Source organism: Diorhabda carinulata, chromosome 9 (assembly GCF_026250575.1).
Source record: "Diorhabda carinulata isolate Delta chromosome 9, icDioCari1.1, whole genome shotgun sequence".
Lineage (NCBI taxonomy): Eukaryota > Metazoa > Arthropoda > Insecta > Coleoptera > Chrysomelidae > Diorhabda > Diorhabda carinulata.
Window position 1 is genome coordinate 15443487 of NC_079468.1, and position 25086 is coordinate 15468572.

Consider the following 25086-nt stretch of genomic DNA (forward strand, 5'->3'; position numbering starts at 1 on the left):
AAAAAATCAAAAACTATAATTGATAAACTATGAAAAATCAAACTGGAGCATCTAAAAGGAACCATAAAGATCTAGCTTCCATTGCATCTTTTCGTACTAGTCTCTTTTTGTCGTCTACACACAATCCCAATTGTCGAAGAACCTTCAATTTGAATGGTAATAATTTATATACGGGAAAAGTTGTTGTAAACGTTATAAGACATTGCAATGCTGCCCTTCGTACTAACTGAAAATAAAAACACAGTGTCGTAAGACATTTTAATATAAAATAATTTAACAAATACAAAAGTGTATTGGGACAAAAATTTTTAAATGATCCAACGCGTTAATACACATTTTGCAAACACAAACTGACATAGAATTATAAAAGAACAGATAATCATAGATGATACAGTAATATTACAAGAATAATATCTGGTGATTCTTCTGCTCGGCTCAAGTGAGTTTTGGTCACCTTCGCTTTAACCAATAAAGTTTATTAAGATGGTGGGAAAAAGTGTCGAGAATTCTTTATATAAAATAGACTTACCAGGCTCAGCTGAAACTGCGTGAGTTTCAATATCCTATCGAGAAAATCTTCCAAATGTTGTTCTATTAAGGCACTATTATTGTTACATATTGTGTTGGTAATTTTTAAAATGACTTGTAATATTTGAGATTCATTACTTTTTTCTAAACACAATAAAACATACCTACAAATCTAAAAAAAAAAGAATAAATATTATTTGGTTTTTATAGAAATAAATTTTTGAAGTTGTTATTCAATTTTGCTGTTAAAATATTTTTAGTTTGAGTCTTTAAACCAAATTCTTATTTTAAAAATTCTTTGGATACCTCTAAGCAAAAAATTTTATTGTTATAATTTTTTCAAAATCGAAGGTATACGCTAATGTATATATTCAGTGTGTAAACCAAATGGAATGAATTCATTATTTTGGATACTATATGCGACGGCCGTTTTTTTTTCAATATCCGATCGCTCCGTGCAGACGCTACACGGGCATGCACTGTAGGCGACTGCTAAGGTCTCGTACTACACACTCCGTCATTGTTGACATTTACGCGTCTGTCGGCGTTGTGCTACAGTCACGTAAACATGTCCGCCATTATTGATACTCCCGCTAAGAGTGATTCGTTTTTTACAGGCTGAGGTCATAGTGCTGCAGAAATCCATCGGAGAATTACTCGTGTGTATGGGGAAAACTTCATGAATGATGGTGTTGTGCGTGAACGGTGTCGAAAGTTTGAAGATGGCCGTAATTATGTGCATGCTAAAAGGGGCCAAGGGCGCAAATCTGTCGTTTCAGATGACTTGGTTCAACGCGTTGACAGAATGGTTCTCACAATTAGACTGTCTTCAGAGAATAAAGATTAACAGTTTACTTTAGTCATAAAATATGTACATTTTACATAGTAATGTACATATTTCATGACTATCTTATATAAACACTTATCACAGGTAATTATCTTTAACTGGAATATAATCTTGTGAACTTATTCCACTTAAGTAAACACCTCCAAATTGCTCTACCAATCATCATTTCATTGTGTGTTTTTAATGCCAAATCTGTAGAAAATGTGAAACCTAATAGTGTCCATTATTCTCCACTAGAGGTGTTATTATCTATAAACTCAAATTAATTAATTATAAATTTATGAAAGAATCACAACAGCTACTTACTTTTGGAAATTGAAGTTCAACTGCCTGCGAAGGAGCAAATTCTAACAAATAACCAAGAGCTGTTAAATATACTGTTCTATCGTTATCATATTGGTCTGCTATCTTATTAGTTGCATAAACGAATGTTTTCTGTCTATAGAGAGGTCTAAAAACAAAAATATTAAAATAAATACAAGAAATGATAACTATAAAATTTTAAATATCTAACCGAGTTCCTAATCAGCGAATAGATCATATAAATACTTATTTGTATCTAAAAAAGATCACCCACATCGCTCATTTGTCCAGAGCCTTGTTTGCTGTAGAAAAAAAAAGTTCGGAATAAGACGGAAGCACTCTGTATTGAATCAATGAAAAGATTCACACAGCTGGACCCAAAAAGCATTTGGGTCTAAGAAAAACCAGCTACATCTCATCACGCTTCGTTAAAGGGCAATGCAATCAGTTTGGAGGAAGGATGTAACTTCACCTAGCTCTATAAATAATGCCTCGCTATTGCAAGCATACACATAAAAAGCTTCGTACAACAAACCTTTAGAGGCGAAAATCTAACTTCTTTGAAACTATCACATATACTCAAGTACATCAGAATTCTGGAAATTGATGGAAAGCTGTAGATGTCAAACCCAGCTCTAATATAAACCTTAAAGGTTGCAGTATTATGTAACCTACCCTACCCATTTTTACTGAATATTTATAATCAACTAATGTAGACCAGCCTGTATAAGAATTTATGATGCACTACTATTGGAAAATTATCAAACGCTTAAAGCAGACATTGAGGTGGATGAAGAATGTATAATTTTTCCCATAAAAACATTCAAATAACAATGTAAGTGACAAATACATGTAATAAATGTTTTATTATTTTGTGTTTAGTATAAGAAAATTGTCACATTTTGGTTTTGGGTGAAATAATGAAATTCTAATTAGAAATTCTTTCAATCTCATTTCCATATGAAAATACCAATTTTTTAGAGCTCTAGTTATGGTTTATGTGAATATGTAATGGGGAGGAAGCCATGGGTGAATTCTTTGTTAAAAGTTAAAATGGAAAATAACTGAATTCTGAATAACTAATATAAATTTTTTCAATACAATTCTTCACCGTAATTCCATTAATTGACCATACATATGAGTGACTAATTGATTCAAATATCATTTACTTACGATCTATAACAGAAAACATCATCTCCCATTGAATCAAAATTTTCTTTCATGATAATTCGTAATCCTTCGGTTACTTCATTGTATTTTTCTAATAATTCTAATAACTACAAAAAAAAAATAGTTTTTAATGCAAAGTTATAAACGGAAAGAATATATCATCAGAAGTTAAATAGCACATAAGATTTGGGTAAGCAGTAGAAAAACGAGGAGTATCTATAATACTTTTTTCACTTTGTACTTACTACCTCTTTTCTTATTCAACAACATGTAACAAAATCTGCCTTAAAAGGACGATAAGGACTTGGTATATAAATTAGAGACAGCGATGGAGAAGTATTCTTCAATAACGATCTTCTTTTTATACTAACTTAGATAAGTTTTTATGACAACATGCCTATAAGTTACAACTTGTAACTAAATAAATTTAATTAAAATATGCAAACTGTCCGTGATTGAAATATAAATAGAACTACTACTTCAAAATGGTAGGAATTTAATTAATTCCACCAATATCTAATCACAAAGTGAAATATTTAGGTATTAATTTTAGGATCTCCATTCCTTTTCAATTTGGCCAACAGAGACAAAAATATTTTATCAACCAATTTCTGATGACAGTAATTGGATTTTTCTTAGGGTAGTTATCAATCTTTTTTGAAAATTAATTTCGTCTCATTAGACTCTATTTTTTGGATTTCTACTATTCACCTCTGATATAATTTCGAAATTCAATATTTCGAAAATGTATTCTGCCATTCTTCAAAGGAGAAAACAACTACTCTCCTGGCTAATGCCTCGACGAATATGGAATTATATTTCCTTTGAAATTTGAGCGTGATGTCAATCGCCTTTTTGTCGATATTAACATCGTTTTTTGACGTTGTCTTTAGGTCGGGTCTCAAGCCCGAACGAGGGTTCTTAAACTGCTCTGATAAGACGTAATAACGTCAAAACTAGCAGTAGTTCCAAATTCTCCTTACAATTGCGAGCGTTCCCAATAAGAGAACGCTCATAATATAGTATAATAATTTCTTATACCTTTTTATATGTTAAATGTTCTTGATTTTAGGTCTCTTCTGATTTAAAATGACTTTCTTTTATAATTTTATCATAAAAAATACATATTGAGTGAAAAATGTTCTTACCCAATTCAACCATATTAGCCCGTAAGAATGATTTCTCATTAATAATGCTTTTGTTATCCAGGACAATGTTAAAATTATATTCTTAGATGAGGACATCATCAAATGTAAACTTTCTTCTTTCGTTTTTGTTAAGAATTCGACCAAATTTTGTTCTAAAAATGAATTAAATTTTTAAAATAATGTGACCAAAACAAATTTCATATGATTACAAGAATATTGCAGATTCTATTTTCTAATGGTGTGCAACGAAACGGAGCAGACTCATAGGAAAAATCAAATCACAACGTAGTAAGACTAAGATATTACAACTTATTATGAAGGACTGGACAATTAAACGCAGGACAGAAATGAGAATTTCGATACACTGGAAATGATGCGTTCAAAAATTTATTAGAGAATAATTATACTTTTCTTAAACAGAGACAGAAATCCTCATTATAGTTATATGAAAACTTTTCTCACATCCACTTAGGAATAGTTAATGCTCAATATTCTAATTATTTCAAGCGTGCTTTTGTTGTTGGTCATTCTAAGAACCCTTCTCGAATCCAAGTACCCATTTAAAATTAATAACATAAAATGAATACATGTTATTTTCAGACCATCACAATGTCTAATAGATCATGTTCAAAAATATAATTTATTTCTAAACACGCTACTCTCACTAAACTATCTGACTCCTTTCTTGCCTTCTATCGGAAAACCCTTTTAAAGATCAATTTTTTGTAAAGGCATTTATAAACAAATTTTTTTTTTTTGATCTTACACGACTCAGCATCATTTCATCAATATTTATTGAATCAGTGAAAGGTAAAATTATAATCTAGTATAAATACAATCTTATCTGAGATCCGGTAAGCGACATGATTACACTCACGGCTTCCATATATGCTCAAATTAATTAAATTCTTTTTAAGTTCTGATATAGTTACTTTGTGTCAGCTTTAATTAACCTCACCGCCAAGAGAAAACAGCTTAAAGAGGAAAAACCCTAAGCTTGGACGAAATCAAGAACCAGCACAACTCTAAGAAGCCCTACATTTCAATAAATATAAATCATCTGGAGCAAAGAAACACCTTTTTCAGTTCCGTGGATTTTCTTTTCAGAAGTTAGGGAGTTCAAAACGTTATATACCAATAGCATTGGTGGCAATTAAATAAAATTTTCTATGTCACTTTTAGGCAAACATCAGAAAAAAATTGACTTCTGTATTTTTTTTGGTTTATCTCTCAATAAGCAGCCATATTGGTCATAATTGTCCTTTCTTACAAGCACTTTTATAGTCGAAATAGTATTTTTATCATGATTCATAAGAGAAAATCAAGTTATAAAAATCGATTGTATGCCTCAAGTTAATTGTTGTCCTGCCCACTTCATCAAAAGACTTCAGTACCTAAAAGGAGAAGTACTAACATCTTAACAAGTGGGACTAGAAACTCAAAAAAATTACAGAACAAGGAGAAGCACAGTCCTGTATAAAATATCTTCTACCTATAACTAGGTGCGGATGGCTGAAAAGCTAAACAAACGCCCCAAACAATCTAGAGTCTAAATTATGTTATGAACAAGTTCGCGAAATGGGTCCTTAAACCGGCCCTGTTGGGCTAATACGAAAATCTAAAATTCAGCGAAGGCACAGGGAAGAGTGAAGTACTCTTCGCTGTACTTATTCCAGTGATTTGTGTATTTCTTTTCATTACATATTAATCTAAGCATACCTATGTCAACTACTGGAAAGAAAAAGTGACAACTACTAAATTTATTCATTTTCACTGTCGACGATGTATGATTGAAATACCCCGAATTCGTTTGATGTTTTTTTATATAGCTTTTTATTATAACAGGCGGTTTATATATTATATAATTTTTTGAATAATTTCTAGGAAGGTCTATTTATTTGTTTGTTTTATTTCTTTACTTTCTAGAAGTTTTTATAATTCTTTTGGGGCATATATAAGTAGTTTCTGTAGCACAATAAGTAATCGAAGAATTTTAATAAATTATTTAAGTGATAGTAATGATATAAGTTAGTTAAGTGTAGTATAAGGTATTTAAATAAATCAAGGACGTAAGAGAAAGTGTCCATTAATTCACCCCACGAATAGAAATCGTATAAATAAATAAGAAAAACATTTCAATTAATCATAGATTAAAAAAAACACTTACCATCTTTCATTTTATTAGTTAAATTCGCCAAACATTGGGAGGCAATTAACCTAACGTCATTATTTTCGCTTCCTGTACTTAAATTAAAACAAACGTTCATCAGTTTTTGGTCAACTATTAAATCTCGTCTTAAACCACATACTAAGCCATTCATTATTGCTAAAATTGAATGATTGTGTTGAATTTTTTCAAAAATAATTTCGAAATATTTATCGAGAATTTCTTTCTGAACATAACTTTCTTGAGAACACATTAAATATTTTAAAATCACAGAAATATCTTTTAGAATGTCCATGTCTGTAAAGTCATTGACTAGCGCTGATTCTATAAGGTTGTGTAGTAAATTTAATTCTATCAACTCTTTTAACAGTTCCTGGTTTTGTTGTTCCTTTTCTATTAAATATCTTGTGTTTTTTATTGCAATTTTAGAAAACGCCGGGCGTGCAATAGCTTCTAAGTAAGTTTGTATAACAAACTGCCGGAAATTTTTCAAATTAATTAAGACGATCAATGCTTCTAAAATATAATCTAAAGTAGAAATTTGAGGATTTAATTCTACAAGTATGTTTTGTTTCACTTCATCTGGAAAATAAACGGCAGTGGTTTTAAGACACTGTAAAAACAGTTGTTTAGTTTCTGGTGGATCTTTTGTGAAAATTGAAGACTGTAGAGTTGGATAAATTGTAGATTTCAACTGTAAAAGAAATAGAGAAAAAATGTTGATTATAAAGAATTTATAATTGAGATTAATGTTATAAATTTATTTAAGTTTAAAGTAAAGAAAATAATCCAGAATAAATATCATCTATCTATTGTTAGACAATAACCTTTCTCATTTCATATTTTCCAATTTTACAGTGTATATTGTTCTGACATAAAAAATTCCTATTTAAAATTAGTTAACATTGCACGAATGTAACCCATACAGGGATCTTGTGTTGGGAACCATTAGGATCAGTTAATCATCTAGTTAAATGATAAAATGTGTCCATGTGCCCATAAATTTACCTAACGTCAATTTATTATTATATTCGTCACGATTTATTGTACACTAACCACTCCTAATGGGAACCAACGTCATAGTTAAGCGATTCCAAGTGTCCCTTAGACACTTGAAGTTCCAATAACGTATCAAATTACTTACTTTTATTTATATTGATGTGACTTTAACGACCATAAATATAATTATTTATTGTGTACAATAGGATTTTGGTATTCAAGGCGGTTTTTAAGCAGATACGAGGTTCTTAATAGTTTGACATTCGTCGAGTACGGTAGACGGTTTATTGAAACCAAGTTTAATTAATTATTGTCTTGCATAATAAATAGTTTTTCACAAAGTTGTTTTAATGTTGTAATACAAAGAATATAGTCAACCAGCATTGGTTAGCCCGAAGATACATTACATATATAACAAATAATTTCAATTAAATAAAAAGTGTCCTACTATTTACATATATTTGACTTTAAAAACAAATTACTTTTATTTTCACGTGCTGTCCTCACTCAAATTTGATTCATAAAAGCGATATCATTCAATCCCAAATGCTTTAAACTTCTATGAATAGCTGATCTAACAAAAGTCAACTATCGAGGCTTCATTGTCGCGTGCTATTGAAGAACCTGCTAAAGTACGCACTTCCCAACGAACTGCTATATGAGAATGTCGCTCTCCAGAAAAGCAGTCAACCCAGAGCTAACGTTTAACACAAATAAATTAAATTGTGGTAACTATAAATTCATCGATATCGATATCAGGTTATATTTTAATAAGATTAAAGTCGGACTCACGCAGGTTAAAACATTAAATGAACTATTCAAATATATACATGCAAGTAGTTGATACTGATGACACAAGCCTGTAATCATAGTAGCATAGTTATTGGCCAAAGGGCCGTTAAACATAAGCCTTTTGATAGGCCCATCGTGCCCAACTTGACATTACCAAAAGACGATGTTCTTTAAGAAGCCGATCAGACGCTTTGGTTTGACCTTTTTGATGTCATAAGACAAGCTGTGAGACTTGCCCAAGTGGTGGCGTGTGCTTTCCTTTGTTGTCCGAGTCCAAGTCTTTACTGCCTTTTGTTACTTTGTTACTTATAATTTTCTTTACAGTTCATTCCATCCAGTCCAAGTAAATTAAATACAATTGAAAAAATCCCTGCACAAAAAGGGGTGAATTTGTTTTTTATTCTAAACAAAAATTTATTACTGAATGGAAATTATTAGTCTCATAAATTTTGAATGAAGGTATTGAGGAGTTATAGTAAAGGGGAGGTTTCTAATAAATATTAACTAGTCTAGTGCAAGAGTTTTGAGGCAGTAAATAAATTAATATGTTATTAGGCAACAATTTCAAACACCATAATAAAAAGAAAATTAAAAAAATAGCTTTATACTAACCTCATTTGTTAAATATGGTATCAAACTATTTAAGCACTCAAAGGCAATTTTCCTACTATTTTCTCCAAAATTGAGTACTTCTAAGCACATTACAGGGATTTTTTGTAATTCGGGAACTTCTTCACTCATTAGACTTTTGTAATATTTCAAATGCACTTTTGTGAACTCAACTAAAGTTTTAACAATAAGGGACCGTTGATCATTATATGCAGTCATGTTGTAAATGTTGGTCAAAATCGGTATTATTTCTTTTATTAGATATTTACACGATCGTTGGGATCCTACAGCAACATATACTAAAATGACTGATGATTTTTCAAATAATTGAGAGTCTGGTAATAAGTTGCCTTTCAAAGTGTCAAATATGTTGTGTATAACATCTATACACCTATCTGTTTCGTCCTCTGAAATTTTGGAAATAATTGCCGAAAGTGTTTCTAAACACTGTGATATAATTTCATTAGAACTGCCAGTTAAAATTTCTTTTTGAATCAGTGACCATATTTCCGATGATTTTTCTATATACACTGAGGTTGGATATGTAGCACAGCCTTCTTTCTAAAACAATATAGTTATAAGACATTTTTCCTAATATTTAAAAATACTTTGTCAAGAATAAATATATAGAATGTTTTCAAAAAAGGTGGCTCCGTTAGGTAGAAAACTGAAAATAATTTGGATTTGATTGAGTGAATAAATATAAAAAATAATTTTTTGTCACAGTATCCATTAATAAAAATTTCATTCACATTGTTCTAATTGTTTGACATAATTGTAAAACTTATAATTCAACATTAAGGAAGGACGCACCCTTAGGCAATGGCGCTGTTAAATTTAGTAGAATAGTTTGTCGATATTACTCGCACTGCATATACAGGGTGGGCCAGAAAGTTTTGCGAATTTAAAGAATAATAAAAAAAACTAAATATAATCCACATACAATTTTTTATTTTATTTGAAATATACATCTGGGAAATTCATTTCTTAAAAAGAACATCATCCAGGTGGGCACCATCGCGCTGTAAACATTCCTCGAATCTAGATCTCAAATTGGCAAAAACTCGCTGGCACATTGCGCGGGGAATAGCTGCTTTTTCTTCTCGGATGTTGGTCTTCAACTGATTAAGCATGGCTGGGTTATTGGAGTAGACTCTACTTTTCAGGTACCTCCACATTAGAAATCCGATCGTGTTAGGTTCGGACTTCTAGGCGGCCATACAATGTCACCTCAATTTTCCAGCAAACATCTGGTTTACGACCGCCAAAGAGGCATTAGAAGTATGACATATCGCGCCATCTTGTTGAAACCTTTTGGTACGATTATAAGCTTCAAATTGTTGCAGTTGCGCAAAGAAAGAATCTGTTAACATGGCTATGTATCGTTGAGAATTTACAGTGACAGATTGCCCTTGTTGATTTTGAAAGAAATAGGGTCCGATAATTCCGTGCGCTGATATGGCCGCCTAAAAGGTTACTTTCGGCGAATGCAGAGGCTTTTGATGTTTTGTACGTGGGCTCTCTGCAGCCCAGTAACGGCAATTATTCCAACAAAAGCTCGTCTTAAAATTAAATTATTTGGCTGTAATTTCTGCACAAGTTGAATTTTATACGGGTGTAATTTTAGATCTTTCGACAAAATGCGACGCAAAGATGTTCTGGATACCACAAGTTCAGCTGATCGCTTTCGAGTCGATAGACCAGGATTACGTTGAACTGAAACTCTAACTTGTTGAATTGTGTCTTCTGTTCTTGTTGATCTTGGACGTCCCGTAGGCTTCTGATTCAGAATTGAACCAGTAATTTCTGACCCACGATCGAATCACACTTTCCCTCGAACACTGATTTATGTCATGTAATCCAAACTCGCGTCGAAACAAACGCCGAACAATAGCGCACGAATCGCCATTTTTGTAATAATGTTTAATGTAGAATGCACGTTGCGCTTCGGTGAAGTGATCCATCGCGACTAAATTTCCGGGAACCAAGCTACTCATCCCTACTACCCGCACAGCTTCCTCTCGTAATGGTGTACTTCTCTACTACTTCACACGGAAGTTCGATGACTATCTCGAGGTAAAATACTACTTCGATTGTTTGAATTACGAGCTGAAGTTCACGCCTTTCTTTTGGAACATCCTTTTGATTTACAAAGCAGATTAATTGATAAACACTGGTTGTTTAGACTTGCCTATTTAACAGAAATATTTTCTAAACTTAATGAAGTTAATTTGTCACTTCAAGGAAAACAGATCACAGTGTTTACAGCAAATGATAAAATAAGATATTTTAAAAGGAAATTACAATTTTGGCTAAGTAGCGTTGAAAGTGAGGAGTTTGACTGTTTTCCGACATTAAAGGAATTTTGTGAAGAGACAAATACAGAAGAATTACCTCAAGAAATAGTTACTGATATTGCTAATCATCTTAGAAACATGGGAAGCTCGGTAACACAGTACTTTCCTAATGAATTGGGTACCAATCTGAAAAAATATTTATGGGTTAAAAATCCTTTTCTTATAAATGAAAAGCCTCCAACTTTATGCTTTCAAGAATACGAAAAACTTATAGAATTGAATTCCAGTTCTTCACTAAAACTAAAGTTGAAGAATCAACCAGTAGCAGAGTTTTGGTGCAGCCTTAAAGAAGAGTATCCAGAGTTTACAAAAAAGATATTTCCGTCCTTTTACCATTTGTAAGCACATACCTGTACGAAACGAGATTTTCTTCATATATTTTCACCAAAAGCAAGTACCGCAACCGCTTGGTTGCGAACCAGATATTAGGTTACAGCTATCTTCAATAAAGCCAAATATTCAAGAAATTTGTAAAAATAAAATACAATATCATTCATCACATTCGTCTTGTTACATACACACTAAAAATAAAAATATGCATTTTTACTTGGTTTTATTATTTTAATTTTACTCCTACTTATTTTACATTTGTTCAACTAAATACCATACAGGGCTCCGTCATATTTGATCAGAATATATAGGGGCTCCGCCATCAAAAAAGTTTGAGAAACGCTGCTTTAGACTCATGATTAAAAGCCTTTACAAATTGTTTAATAAGACCCAATTTAATATTCAATGGTGGCATTAATATAGTTTTGAGATAGACAATTACTTTCCATTTAATATTGTATTTTCCTACTTCGTGCTCAGTACGTGCAGGCCAATGTTTTTGTATGTAGTGGGTGGCATGATTTCTACTATCCCACAGGAATAGATAACAGGAGTATTTAATATAACCACCTTGTATTCCTGCCAAAAAACACACCATCATGAAATCGCCAACTTTTATTCCATATATTTAATTGCAGTTAGTAGCATTTTAATACTGTTGTAATTTTCCTTGAGATGTACGAAATGTGATAATGGAATCGATGGAAATCTGTTCCCATCATGTAGTAAAACAGCTTTCAGACTTTTAGTTGAACTGTCAATAAAAAAACCCCATTCAATTTATAACATGGAATACCGATTTCTTCAAATAGTCATAGAAAAAACAGAGGCCATCTTCGTTACTGAAAAAATAAGAAAATTCTTCATGACGTTTTCTTTGATGGGATATTCGAACATCAGATTTGTGTGCAGAAGAGTTTCTGCACACACTGTATATGGTATGCGAAGTCTAAAAAAAACATCCAAAAAATACTATATTGATAAATGTCAAACTTATAAAGTATGAAACTAATGAAATAAAGGCTAATATTAATATTTTTGCTGTTCCAGGTGTTTGATTGTTAGAGATAACAGGCTGCATTTCATAAACTATTTATAATACAACTGTTGCATTTTCTATTTAAATACATGAAAATTTGATTGTTTTCTACGAGGTAGACAGCCAAAGCAACAAATTCAATTTGTATGTTCACGACTGATAGAGATCAGACTTGATCTTTGACTTTCGAATGAGTAGGAGTAGTTTTAAAACAGAATTCAGTTAGTAGATTTCTTAGCCCTATTCAGAAGTGCAAGTATTAATTTTCAATGGTTTCGTGTTATATAAAAGAAAAAGACTGCTAGTGTTTAATGAAGCTATGTAGAAGAGAGTTCTCTGAAGTCTTGTTGACCTGAATAATATCTGACATGAATAAATCTCTATTCGTTAACGGTCATTTTTTATACTCAAAGCTAATTTGGCATCTTATTAATTAAAATCTGATTTCAAATATATTTTGGGGTAAATTGTACAATGCTAAAGCTCTTAACTCTCCTCGTAGGAGCTATTCTACTTGGAGATCCATACCGCCAGACCCTACAATAACTTATGAAAAGGCAACGGGAAATTATTTTCAAACTGAATGGTCCACTGCCCATTACTAGAAAATATAGTAATCAAACTAAGGCGTAACTAAACTGATAGGCATATAAGACTAAAAACATGATTCTTACATACCAAAAGGTTCAAACTATCTGTTTTTGCGATTTCCAAGGAAGAATCCAATTTTTCCAATGCCAAAGTTACACCTGATTCACCAAAATCTGGAATAGCATACAAACATGGAGCCAAAGCTTCAGCTAAAGCTTCTCTAGTTATAATCTGAAAAAAATATTCATCTGTACATATTTTACTACTATAAACAGTATTGGAAAATATTCGGTGGATTATAAGAATTTCAATGTAAAATCTATAAAAAACTTACAAGTGAAAAATATTTGGGGTATGATCAATAAAAATTGTTCTTAACAACATCCGTATTCAAGATAAAAAAAGACTAATAACTTGTTTTATAGTTTCATCTTGTGATTTTTTGTATAATTAATACATTTATCATTACTTCATACCAGCATCGGTTATTACTTACATACATTTTCAAATCAAAATATTCCGAAAACGGTACGCAATTTTTTTCTTCGGCGCCCTTTATCTTGAATACGGATGGCGTTACGAAAATTTTTTACTGAGCGAACCCCAAATATTTTTCAGTTCTATATTTATCCTAGAGACGAGATAACCTTTTCTTAACACCTTGTATAAGTGTGAGTTTCAAAAGATTTTCGAGATATGATAAATGTATTTGTTTTATACAAATTGTCAGTGTCAATATCATATTTTGGAGAATGTTGAAAGACAATTCCGACAAAGATATCGATGAAAATCAAATAAATATTGATATATTGTGTGTAAAAAATAGTATACTAACCGAAAAAAAAAGATATAATTAATAATAGTGATATAACAAAGGAATTAGAAAGCACTAGTAGTGATAATAATTCATTAGTACCACTAAAAAATGAATTGACACAAAAAGATATCACTGAAAGTGATAAAAAACATGAAGATAAAACTAAAAGTACCGACGTTGATAGAACTGGATATACTGAAAATAAGAAAAATATAACTGAAGATACCGGGGTTATTGAAAAGTATATATATATAGGTTAATAAAAAGAAAAAGATTCCATCGCTATAAAAAATAAAAAAGTTGATCAAATGGAGCTTAACAAAAACACTCCTGATGATATAGATGAACCAACTATAATTGAAGATTTTTTTGATGACGAGAAAAAAATTTACAATAACAGATGATAGTCAAACTAATAAAACAGGTGAAATATTGAAGATTGTAGCATATAGTGATAGTACAGAAGCAGTTTTTGATAATGAAGATTCTAATATTGATGAAACATATTTGAAAATTACTAATACAAAAATTGACATTCAAATATATTTATCTTCATCCTTAATGCAAATTATAAAATTAATTTTATTACCACCCTAGCTTAAACCCATAAACCATTAGGGGGTTAATTCAGGATTATTTTTAGCAATACACTATTGCCTAAATATTGAATTTTATGCCAGTTATAAATGATTTAAAGGAGTGGATTCAAAGTCCATGGACTCAAGTTTATATCAGTTTATATCTTTAATTAATATAATTCTATTAATATTTTTTGTTTCGTTAATTTCTTTAATTAATATAATTGATCGTTTTTTGTTTTGTTAATTACTTGATTTGATGTTAATTTTATTAAAAAATAATTTAAATGTAATTTGCAAAATATGTGAAGTCACACTAGGAAGAGGGATGTAAGTTTCACAAATGTAATTAAAATCAATAACAATCAAATAATCCATCCCTCTTTGCTAAACATTATCCAAATTTATTACACAGATACATTTTCATCCCTCAGCTAGTCAGCATTAATTCTACCTTAAAGTTGGAAATGATTTCTCTCAATTCATGAAAATATACACATTTCATTTTAAATAATAATCTTATATAAAAAAATTAGTTTGGAAATAATTCCGATGATCTATGGGGTCACTTAAGCACAACACATGGAGAAATAATAACATTTATTGAATTATTTCCCAATAATCTTTAACCTCACGTATGATGTGAGCAAGAGAACCATTTTGCTGGAACTTATCAAAGTTAACAATAAGAGATCTGTAAGGACAATATGATTTTGTACTTAGTGACGTGCAGACCAGCGACTGAATCCCCCCAGAACAAAAAACGACAAAAGCTTAGCATTAAGCTGTAAAAATAATAACCATGTATAACCATAACAAATAATGTTGAAACTAAAATTGACAATATTAAATAAATAAATAAATTTCATTATTTTTTTATTAATATAATGAATGGTTTTTTCCTTGTGTGTTTAAACTGAAATAAACAATATTGTATGAATAAATAAAATATCTTTCAATATTGTCTATTTTTATTAATGTAATGAATGTTTTTTTCTCTTGTTATAATGTTATTCGAAGAAAGTTTTCGGAACACTTCACCATAATAATATTTCGTGCAAACAATAATTTAGACTTCAATGTTATGTAAGTAAATAATTTCTTTTTAGTTAAATAACTTACCTAAAAGGCTACAGAGGGCAAATGGGCCAGAACATCACCATTTAAGAACATTTTTATTTAATTTTACCACCCAGGTCCCCCAGAGGTTCCTGCCCCCCGAGCAAAATTCTGGGCACGCCACTATTTGCACCAGTTCCAAATATTTATTTCTTGTCGAATTTTCATTAAACAAAGAGGTCTAGGAGATCAATATATTGCAACAGATGGAATGCATTTATGATGCATGGAAAGCATAGATTTGTAGAAAATGTTTTTTAAAATTGAAATTCCTTAGCCCGAACTAGGATCGTTGGTTTGAGCAGAAATTCAAACATTTATTTCTCTATCTCTGAATTTCTTAATTGACTTTCACTACATTCAATACTTCTACATTTTTCAAAATTTTGAATAATCTCATTCATAGAGAACTAACTATCTAGTCACAACTGATGAGTGCCCAAAATACCATTTTAATATTATTCTTATCTTTTGTATAGAATTTTTATAATTGCATAATATTGAGAAATTATGTGAAAACTTGCAAGACAATTTTCAAAAAAACACTGAATTTTGTTAATATGGAAATTATTGATAAAATTCACCCAAATGTATCTAATGGGAGTTAGTATAATTTTTTGTATAAATTACTTGATATATATATATATATATATATATATATATATATATATATATATATATATATATATATATATAACTGTGATTCTTACTGTTTCGTTTGGAGGTGCCCTAAAATCCACAGGAAAGTAGCATGCCAATACATCAAATATATCTTCAGTTAGATGCTGAAGGGAAAAAGTACTAAGGAACAGCCTCATCCATTTAAATAGGAACAGCAAATTTTTAGGATCTCTTTCCCCATCTACGGTCATCAATACCATATATACAAATTCTAACTTCAACGCCAGTAATTCTAAAATCATCAGTTTGTTTAAGAAATAAGTAGTGCGGCCAAATTAGACTAAATAATAGTAGTGAAGCTACATTCCCACCAAGTTGAAAATCAGTAAACTTGTTTAAAATATAATTAAAAATAAAATTTGGCAGTTCCCCTTCATTCATATGTATGGAAAAAAATTCATTCAAGGTCAAAGGTCTAAGAAATAACTTTTTTGCGATTTTCAGCAAAGCGGTAATTTTTATATACAAATACATACTAAACTATACATACTATCAGTCTATTTTGAGATAAGTACCGTTTTTAATATTATAGTAATTACTGGTTACCAATTATTTGATTAATATGATGAATAATTACCTTCTTTGAATTCCCTTAATGAAAATTCAAAAATCTGATATATATGGTACCTATCTGCTCTTTGTTGTTGTTGACAGGGAACATTTTTGAAAATAGCATTGAGTAGAATTGGTACCTTTTTCCCAGGAAAATTCTTAAATTGAATTAATGTTAAGATTCCTAATAAAGTAGTAGGAATAACCTAAAATATAATTTGCGTTATACTCATTTTTTACTAACGGAAATGTTAATTATCAATGTAAAATAAATATGGTTTTTATTATTGGAAATTTTATTGTTTGTGACAATGAAAAATTATGGTTTCCAATACTTGTAGGAACTGATTAAACAGAGTAACATCCTCACAAGCAACCGAAGCTAATAAACAATCAAAACCACAAAACCAAGATCCACCCTGGAAAAGAAAACTTCAAGCCTTAATAGATAAACTCAGGAAAGACCTATCAATTATGAAAGAATCTAACCAACCTATACTTAATCGGAAAATGATTAAACAAAAGAAAACTATTTACGAGACGTAGGAAATAAAAAACGCCAAAGAACATGTTAAGATAGTCGAAAAGTTGAGATATCTAGAATAGTTAGTGTTCATACTGAACACACTATTTAGTATCATTAAGGTAAACAACCAATTATTGACACTTTTAGATAATAAGATTATTCATAATCTTAAACACATTACAGAAAGTATTTTTTTTATTTTCTTCATCGGTAAATTATTTTATAAATATTTCACTGTAAACATACTATAATAATTTTTCATTTATTTTGTTTTTTAAATTATTTTTTGATTCAGAAAAATTTTACTACAAAAAGCCTACTACTGACATCACATGTTTATGGAAAACTATTTATTGACATCCCATATATGACCATACATAGTAATTTTTCTCCAAATTAAAAATATAAAGCTTGTCTATCTAAACAACAATAGTTATCAACAAATTATTGAAATAAACAATATATGTACTTTAAATATCATAAAATATTAAATAGAATGTTTACAGGTAAAGAAATATCATATTATGTCTGCCTTTTCTATGAATTGTAGGAGTTGGTAAAATCCCCAATATCGAGTTTTTACTGATAAAAGAAATGTATTCTTCATCAATTTCATACATGTAACTTCAATTTCTTGTTTGAAAACCTTCTGAACTGTACAGATGTATCTAGAACTTTTCTTATTTCTTTTACCTCCCCAAAAAAATGCAAGAATATAATCTCCTATACAAATATTTTTTCTCTGGACAGTTTAACAGAAAGTTGGCCAACTCTCATATATATCTACATCGCCCAAATTGCTCATACTTTTCTGTCTCTCTTCATCTGAGATCAGACTTTTTATTCAATTTTGATATATTTTTGGCTATCTCAAGATTATTTTTGTCCTGTACCTTCTCTTGTCCTCGTTTCATTCTTTGTTCTATATCTTCCAACTTTCATTTTTTTCATTTTCCTTTTTAGAGTGTAATGATCGCCACACTTCAGATGTAGCAGCTGCTGTATTTTTATTCTGATTTGATGCAAAAGACTTTAGATCTTAATTGTGAGTAAATCGCGGAAAAAACTTTTCTGAACTTATTTATTTTTCTCGTATCACGAAATTATTTCTTTTTTTGCTACAGCATCATTTTCTGCAACAAATTGATCTCTAATAGGCCTAATATCTCTAAAAAAAACAAAAACTTTATGTTTAATTATGGACACACTACAACCAGTTATGGATACCCAATATTGAAAATTGATATTAAACTTATTACAGAGAATATTGGCAACATGCCCGTAATATAAGCAAAAAAAGGATATATGAATCTCAATAGAAATGTCAAAACCAATTATTTACACTGCTGTAAATGAATGGTAAGACACCATTTTCAGTAATTCAATAATTGACATATCAGTTTAATACCATATTTCATGTTTAAGGTTAACTCTGACTTCAATTCCCTAACAATTCCCGACCATATAAATATATTATGTAGGTTTTAAATTGCAATTTTTAGAGGCTTGAATTAAAATTCTCAAAAGTACTTACTTTAATTTCTCCAATTACTATCATAATCACAAAGTAAAATTTTAGGTGCTTGCAGAACATTTGTGAAATGCTGCTATTATAGCAGATCCAGAGCTATTGTAGTTGATAACAATGTCATACATTATAGAGAAATTATGGATGCCACAAAATTATATATAATCTGCTGTTTATTATTTTTGCTCGAGAACATAAAGGATGTCAATAACTGGTTAGGTGTTGATAAATGGTTGGTTACCTTATACTAACATTCACAATTACACTCTTACTTGCAATTCAATAACAAAGTTATCATGTTTAGAGACTGTAGATAAACTAAAATCTTTGTTGTTATACAGATATACTAAATTTCCCATGCCAATGCACCTTTTCCCATGAAAAAGAGTTCATTTTACATTTAATCTCTATTGAATAAACAACTGGTATCTTGGACATATACAACATTTGTTTTAGAAATTACGTGTTAAATTTCCACATGTTGAGACCTATACAGTTCTCAAATTGAAAATTATTATGTGAAAAGTAATTTACTGGTGAAAAATTTGTGGAAAAAGCGTGACAATATAGTTATATATGCATCTTACTACAAACTAAAGATTAAATAATAGCAATGGGAATCCATTTTGCTGACTATAATTGATATTGTATTAAATTTACCTGGTGATGATCTTCGAGCTTACTGCTATAGAATAAAGCTAAAACTTCCAATTGTGGCACATTTAAGTAATCCAGTGGAATTCCTCTTAAAACTTCGGTTAATATAGTTGTACCTAGTTCTCTCTTAGAGGCATGTTCGTCGGTAAGCAATTGATCCAGTTGTTCTATTAAGCTAAGGATAGTTATTTTATCTTCTAGTATGCCTACAAAATGTAATTGTGTTTTAATTAAGTAAATATTTTATATCTATTGATCTTTACCTTTCGATATTTCTGAAGTGTTTTCTCTAAAAATCGAATCTTCCTTATCTTCTAGCTGATCTATGAGACGTTTCAAATCCATAATTGATGTTGTCATATCAATTTTTGCAAAAAAACCATATAAATTTACAATAACCTATGTACCGCATCGACCACATGAGTTATGACAATAGACAAGCGTTTGACATTTTGACAACATATAAACAATTATTTGAAAGACAATTGTAGGTATATTGCATCCTTAATTTTAGTAAGAGAACATCGACTAGGAAGTGTAATTAATTTTAATGTGATAAAGCAGAAACAAATCAATTCTTCAAATTTTCAATTATTCACCAATCATGATAGTTGCAGCAAGTGGTTGGTTATCTTGCCACGAACACAATAATGTTGTATTTAAGACCGCTAAAATAACTCATGTTTGCTAAGGTTAAACATATAATTTTATTCTAGTCGATTCCCAATGTATATTTATAATAAAATTAGTTTATAGTATAGGTTATTGAAAATTTCAAAGATATGGTGCGTCAACGTCGATCTCAGGCTAATTCAGGAGGCAATAAAACTGATAAGGGAACTAACAGCAGCAGTAGTAATGGTAGTAGTATTTCTAAAATTCAGTCTTCTGAACCGAAAGGTCTATTAGATTATTGGAAACAATTTATAGTTATAATTGTACTTAGTATATCTGTATGTTTTGGATATATGGGATATTTAGAGACTAGATTAAATACGCCATTTGATTATAAAAAGGTAATACTAATCATTATTTATAAATTTTTGTATTAACTGAATTGTTTAGGTGGTTTCTAAGAGCGGTTTAGATGTCCCTGATTTATTTTGGGGTAGCTACAGACCAGGAAATTATTTTGGGTTAAAAACGAGGGATCCCAATTCTCTTGTGACAGGTCTTATATGGTACTTTCCTCAAAGACTAGGTCCGGGAGGCGATGGCATAAGGTACCCTTTATTATTTTCTACTTACATGATACTAATAACTTTGTATTGATAATTTTCATATGCATATTTTCTGTTTCTTATCTATTATCAAATATTGCAATGAAGACACTGGTGTGAGCAAGGTGATAATTTGAATAAATATGGTTGGTTACAACATGATGGCTCTAATTTTGGTATTCAAGAAATTATTGATGGACCTTTTAAACTTGTAACATCATTTGTGAAACGACCAGGAGGTTTGTCTGGTGGTGATTGGACAGCTAGAATTGAGGTTGATCATGTGGTAAGGCTTATATTATAATTAATTCACCAATTACTGATCTTGTTAGTTTTGAAATTTAATTTGGAAGAGATTAAAATGTCACTCTTCAAGTTTTAGAGAAATTTGCTATTCTGCTAACATTAGAATAAAATTAAGAAAGTGATGCAAGTTAAATGTGCAAAATCAAAAGATAATGAAAGTAGAATACTTCCATTCTTGCATGGAATTAGCAATTTTTATGCCTGTTTTCTGAAAGCTTTTCAAAAAGACGTTGCTGCACACTAGATGAATTAATCTGAGACATCACGAAAAAAAATGACTTTCTGAGATTTCTCAGCAGAATACCATCATTAGTGAGAAATTATACGCTTGTGTAGCTTTGTTAGGGGCTGAATAATTAAGTGCTCAAGTAATGCTAATCAACTGCTCACATTATATGAATTTTTTTGCATGCGTTACCGAGTGAAATGACTCTGTTGAGAAAAATGAGAAAAGTTTTTTCTTTCGTGACGTCTCCAAAAAAATTGAGTATTTAATTGGAAACAGTCGAGCACTTAGTTATTTACTTACCGAGGCTACACAAGTTGATAATTCCTCCACAATGATAGTGTTCCACTGAAAAAACTTGGAAAAATCATTTCTATGTGACGTCTTTTTGTGAAGCTTTTTTAACTCTCAGAAAACAGGCGTAAAAGTCTCCAATTCCGGGCAAGAATAGGAAAATAAGACATTTTTTCTATCATTGAACAATGGAACATTTAATTATGGAAGTATTCTACTTTAATTATCTGTTTATTTTGCACATTTAACTTGCATAGAGGAAAATTTCATATTGCTCTGATAACTTTAGTGACATAATTAAATTTTTTAGATAAATCTCAATTTGTAAAATAAATTTGATCATACATCAATTATAGATTTGAGACTTTAGTGACACGAGATTAAATAAATTTCTGACAAAGGTTAACATTATTGTTTGGAAAATATCTTGACAAGGAATAAAACTCAAGAAGTAATTTGGATACATAAGGAAATCTATCACAGAAAATGTTTTCCAAAACCGGATCATCAAAGGTTATTTAAAACAAAATGTGCATGGTATCGAAATATCTACAATCGTCAATTTTATCTATCATTCAAAAATTATTAAAAAAAAAATTTGAAACAGAAGAGATGTAAAATCAAGAAGATTCAGAAACATAAATATATCAAAAGGTCTAAGAAATAAGAAAGAATTATTTATTATACCTTGACATTGATTGAAATTTACACTGGTAGATTGTCCCTTGTCTTATCAGCTTTGTGAAGGAAAGCTTATACCCTTTAAACTTAAATAAATTACAGGCCATCAGTGCACTCCCAATTATTAGACAATGAGATATTGCACCAAAGTTCGTTCTGATTCCTGCCTTTTGGAGTACTAAAAGAGTGTAGAAAGTACTTACAATTTTATTAACAAAATTTTTTACCAGGAGGATTGTAGGGGTTCTAACGGCTACAATATATTTAAGAAAATTCAAGGAAAATTATCTCAGTCCTGCTTGCTAAACCAATCAAATATATTTGGTTCAAAATGATCATAAAAAATGTTGGCAGGAGTTCTTCTAGTCTGTAACTGTTCTTGGGCCTTGGAGTCCATGATTTTTCAAGATATAAAAAGACAGAAATAAGAAAAAATCGATGATTCTCCTTGCATTTTCATATAAATATATTTTAGCGCTTAGAACCTTTGCTAACCTCCAAAAAAAATTGTTAATAAAATCTATGATAATCTATTGTTCTATAAATATTTTAAAAATCAGAAAATCCGAGCACGACACTTTTTTTGGAAAATCTCATTTTCTCAGGAAAATGTCAATGGCCGCTTAAGAAGTTTTCCACGAATCGTAAATACTTTCTACACTCTTGTAGTACTTGAAGAGGCAGTAATCAGAAAATCGTGGACGAACCTCGGTACAATCTTTCTTGGTCTATATTGGAAAGGACCATTTAAATGCATTTATAGAAACTTTTTTTCGATAGCCAATTACAAGTAATATATCAGGTGCATCAGTGGAGAAATCCCTTCTTAGTCTGTTATATGGAGGGTAGAGGTAAGGAGGACCATCTCATATGGGACCTTAGCTTAAAAATTGTTCGCTTGTAGACGGTAAATTATAATTCAAAATTTGACCAGAATGGCGCTCCTGTCAGACTAGATATCATATGAACTTAGTTATTTTAGGTAGAGAGAAGTATGCAGTGTTAGAAAATTTTATATTTTAAATGACTAGAGTCGTTAATTAAATATTGGTATACAAAGTCTAAACTATTCACGTAGTACAAAATAATTTTGTAAATATAACCTAGAAAAACTACTGTGAGATAACGCTGAATGTTAATTAAGTATTGTGAATTTGTAAGAAAGAAAGTGTCAATTACTTCTTTCTTTCTCTGTCCTTATTCTTAAATTTCTAGCGCTTTATTTAAAATTTATACTCATGCGATAGTAGCGCCTCTCTAACGTAAAGAATTTGATGGACATTTTCTGTAACACAGAAAAGGTTCTCCTTACCTCTTCTATCCATTGTCTGTTACTTCATTTTATGTCAACCATAATTAATACGCGTTGACCATTAACGAACTGGAGCAGTTGGAGAAATTAATATAAACAGAACTATTGTCTGATTAAAGAGTCAAAAACGTCGTTTTTTAATTTAAGTTAATTTAAGTTTAATAATCAATAAGACCATGTACAATATGTATTATTAGGGAATGTATCTCCAAGTGATTTCATCATTAAAATAATTGAGGTGAACTGAGCTAAAAAAAGCAAAAATTTGAAATTCATAATCGATTCTCAAAGTTGAGTATTTCAGATCATGTTAGATATTGCAAAAAGGTTATGCTAACCTAAAAAGTCCACCCAAACTGTAATTGCCCTAAGTGTTGTATTAAAAAAAATATCTTTGGTATAGTGCTGACTTAAATAATTGTGACTATGTTATGATAGTTTTTGGAAAAATGGCTTACAAAAGCATCAAAATTGACGTCTAAAAGGAAAAAACTGTATTCATTATGTCTTTTATATAGAGTTACATCCACAGACTACCTTTGTATCTTTCTAATAAAATTCAATGAACAATATAGTACTACCTAAATGTAATATAAGGGGGTTGTTTTTTCTTTTTCATTCTGTAAATGTTTATATAAATTAATATAGTCATAGGGGTCTTGAAGGAAGAGCAGTATTTTTATAAAATTAATACATTATTATGATATGATATTTTTCATTCCCTTCTGAATTGTTTGTTAAAAAAGACATATATTATTATTACCTGATAATGACACCACATAATATGTTTTTCAGAAAAGTAATACAAGTTTAAAAGATGAAGATGTTTCATTGGTATGGTACTTGGCATTAGATGAAGAAACAAAAGGTTTTCTTGAGTCTACCAATTTTGAAACCAAAATAACTGGAATTAAAGGAAAAACTTCTACATTAGGAGAATTTAGAGTAAAATTTATCAATACTTCAGGTAAACATGAAGTAAAAATAGTAATAATGATAATAGAGTTAACAAAAAATATTTGTACAAATAATTATAGATTATATTATTTAATAATTTCCAAGAATTAACAAATTTTAACTAAAACCCCAGAATTACAACAAATAAATGAATTTGCTCAAAGATCTGTGGCTGTGGAACTTTTTGAAAACTAAATTTCAATGTAAAAATTTTTCAATTTTCTCATCCTGTCATTCTTCCACTACTACTTCTGCTGATTTTTTATTCTGGTAAATAGTGATGCTTCTGTTCTATTATTCATTTCATTAATTAGTAACCTTTCTACTAGTCTTCCAATTTATTTTTTTATTTAATACAGGGTGTCGCATAAGAAACCACACAGAGCAGAGGCTTATAGGGAAGCCCAAAATAAAACGATTTAAGAAATTTACCCTAATACCAAGTTGCATCCTGGGTGTTATTGGATTTCTCTCTATTTTCTTTAATATCCTTTCCTAACATAGTATGTGTAATTGTATGCAGTCGTTTCAAAGAAATAACGAAACATTTTAAAATAATTTTTTTGGCACACTCTGTAGCAAGATCCATCTATTGGTTTATTCTTTTTGCGTCATCTTAGAAGAGCCCTGACTCTACACAAATTGTTTGAAAAACCCTTTTTCTGGCATCAATAATGTCTTGGTTGGAAAGTTTCATACATTTATCTGTCATGTTTAAATGGTCTCTAAAAATTTTCTAAATTTAGAAAATG

At 30.2% G+C, this 25086-nt stretch overlaps 2 protein-coding genes across 5 annotated transcripts in view; one reads left to right on the forward strand and one right to left on the reverse strand.

Moving 5' to 3' along the window:
* LOC130898055 (MMS19 nucleotide excision repair protein) lies at positions 1-19776 on the reverse strand. The gene is made up of 12 exons (XM_057807087.1): positions 19602-19776; positions 19342-19544; positions 16653-16833; positions 16105-16307; positions 12968-13111; positions 8567-9124; positions 6164-6857; positions 3997-4148; positions 2852-2955; positions 1682-1826; positions 530-700; positions 1-226 (listed from the first exon to the last, which is right to left on the reverse strand). The coding sequence occupies exons 1-12, from the start codon at positions 19696-19698 to the stop codon at positions 38-40; spliced, it is 2841 nt and encodes a 946-aa protein (XP_057663070.1). The 5' UTR covers positions 19699-19776; the 3' UTR covers positions 1-37.
* Positions 19725-25086, forward strand: part of LOC130898056 (uncharacterized) — a 12102-nt gene continuing 6740 nt past the window's right edge. Inside the window, exons 1-5 of one of the 4 annotated variants that reach the window (XM_057807091.1) lie at positions 19725-19829; positions 20095-20354; positions 20404-20561; positions 20667-20844; positions 24173-24344. In XM_057807091.1, the coding sequence (XP_057663074.1) occupies positions 20121-20354; positions 20404-20561; positions 20667-20844; positions 24173-24344 (742 nt within the window). In that variant the 5' untranslated portion in view covers positions 19725-19829; positions 20095-20120. Of the gene's footprint in view, positions 20031-20087; positions 20355-20403; positions 20562-20666; positions 20845-24172; positions 24345-25086 lie in introns of all 4 variants that reach the window. The other 3 variants (XM_057807090.1, XM_057807089.1, XM_057807092.1) reach the window with 3 other exon arrangements.

Coding starts and splice junctions, on each gene's coding strand:
- LOC130898055 (XM_057807087.1), bottom strand. CDS start 19,698: ATGACAACATCAATTATGGATTTGAAACGTCTCATAGATCAGCTAGAA. Junction 16,834..19,341: donor AGCTCGAAGATCATCACCAG/GTAAATTTAATA, acceptor ATTATATTTTAG/GTTATTCCTACTACTTTATT. Junction 6,858..8,566: donor TACCATATTTAACAAATGAG/GTTAGTATAAAG, acceptor TTTCTTTTACAG/TTGAAATCTACAATTTATCC.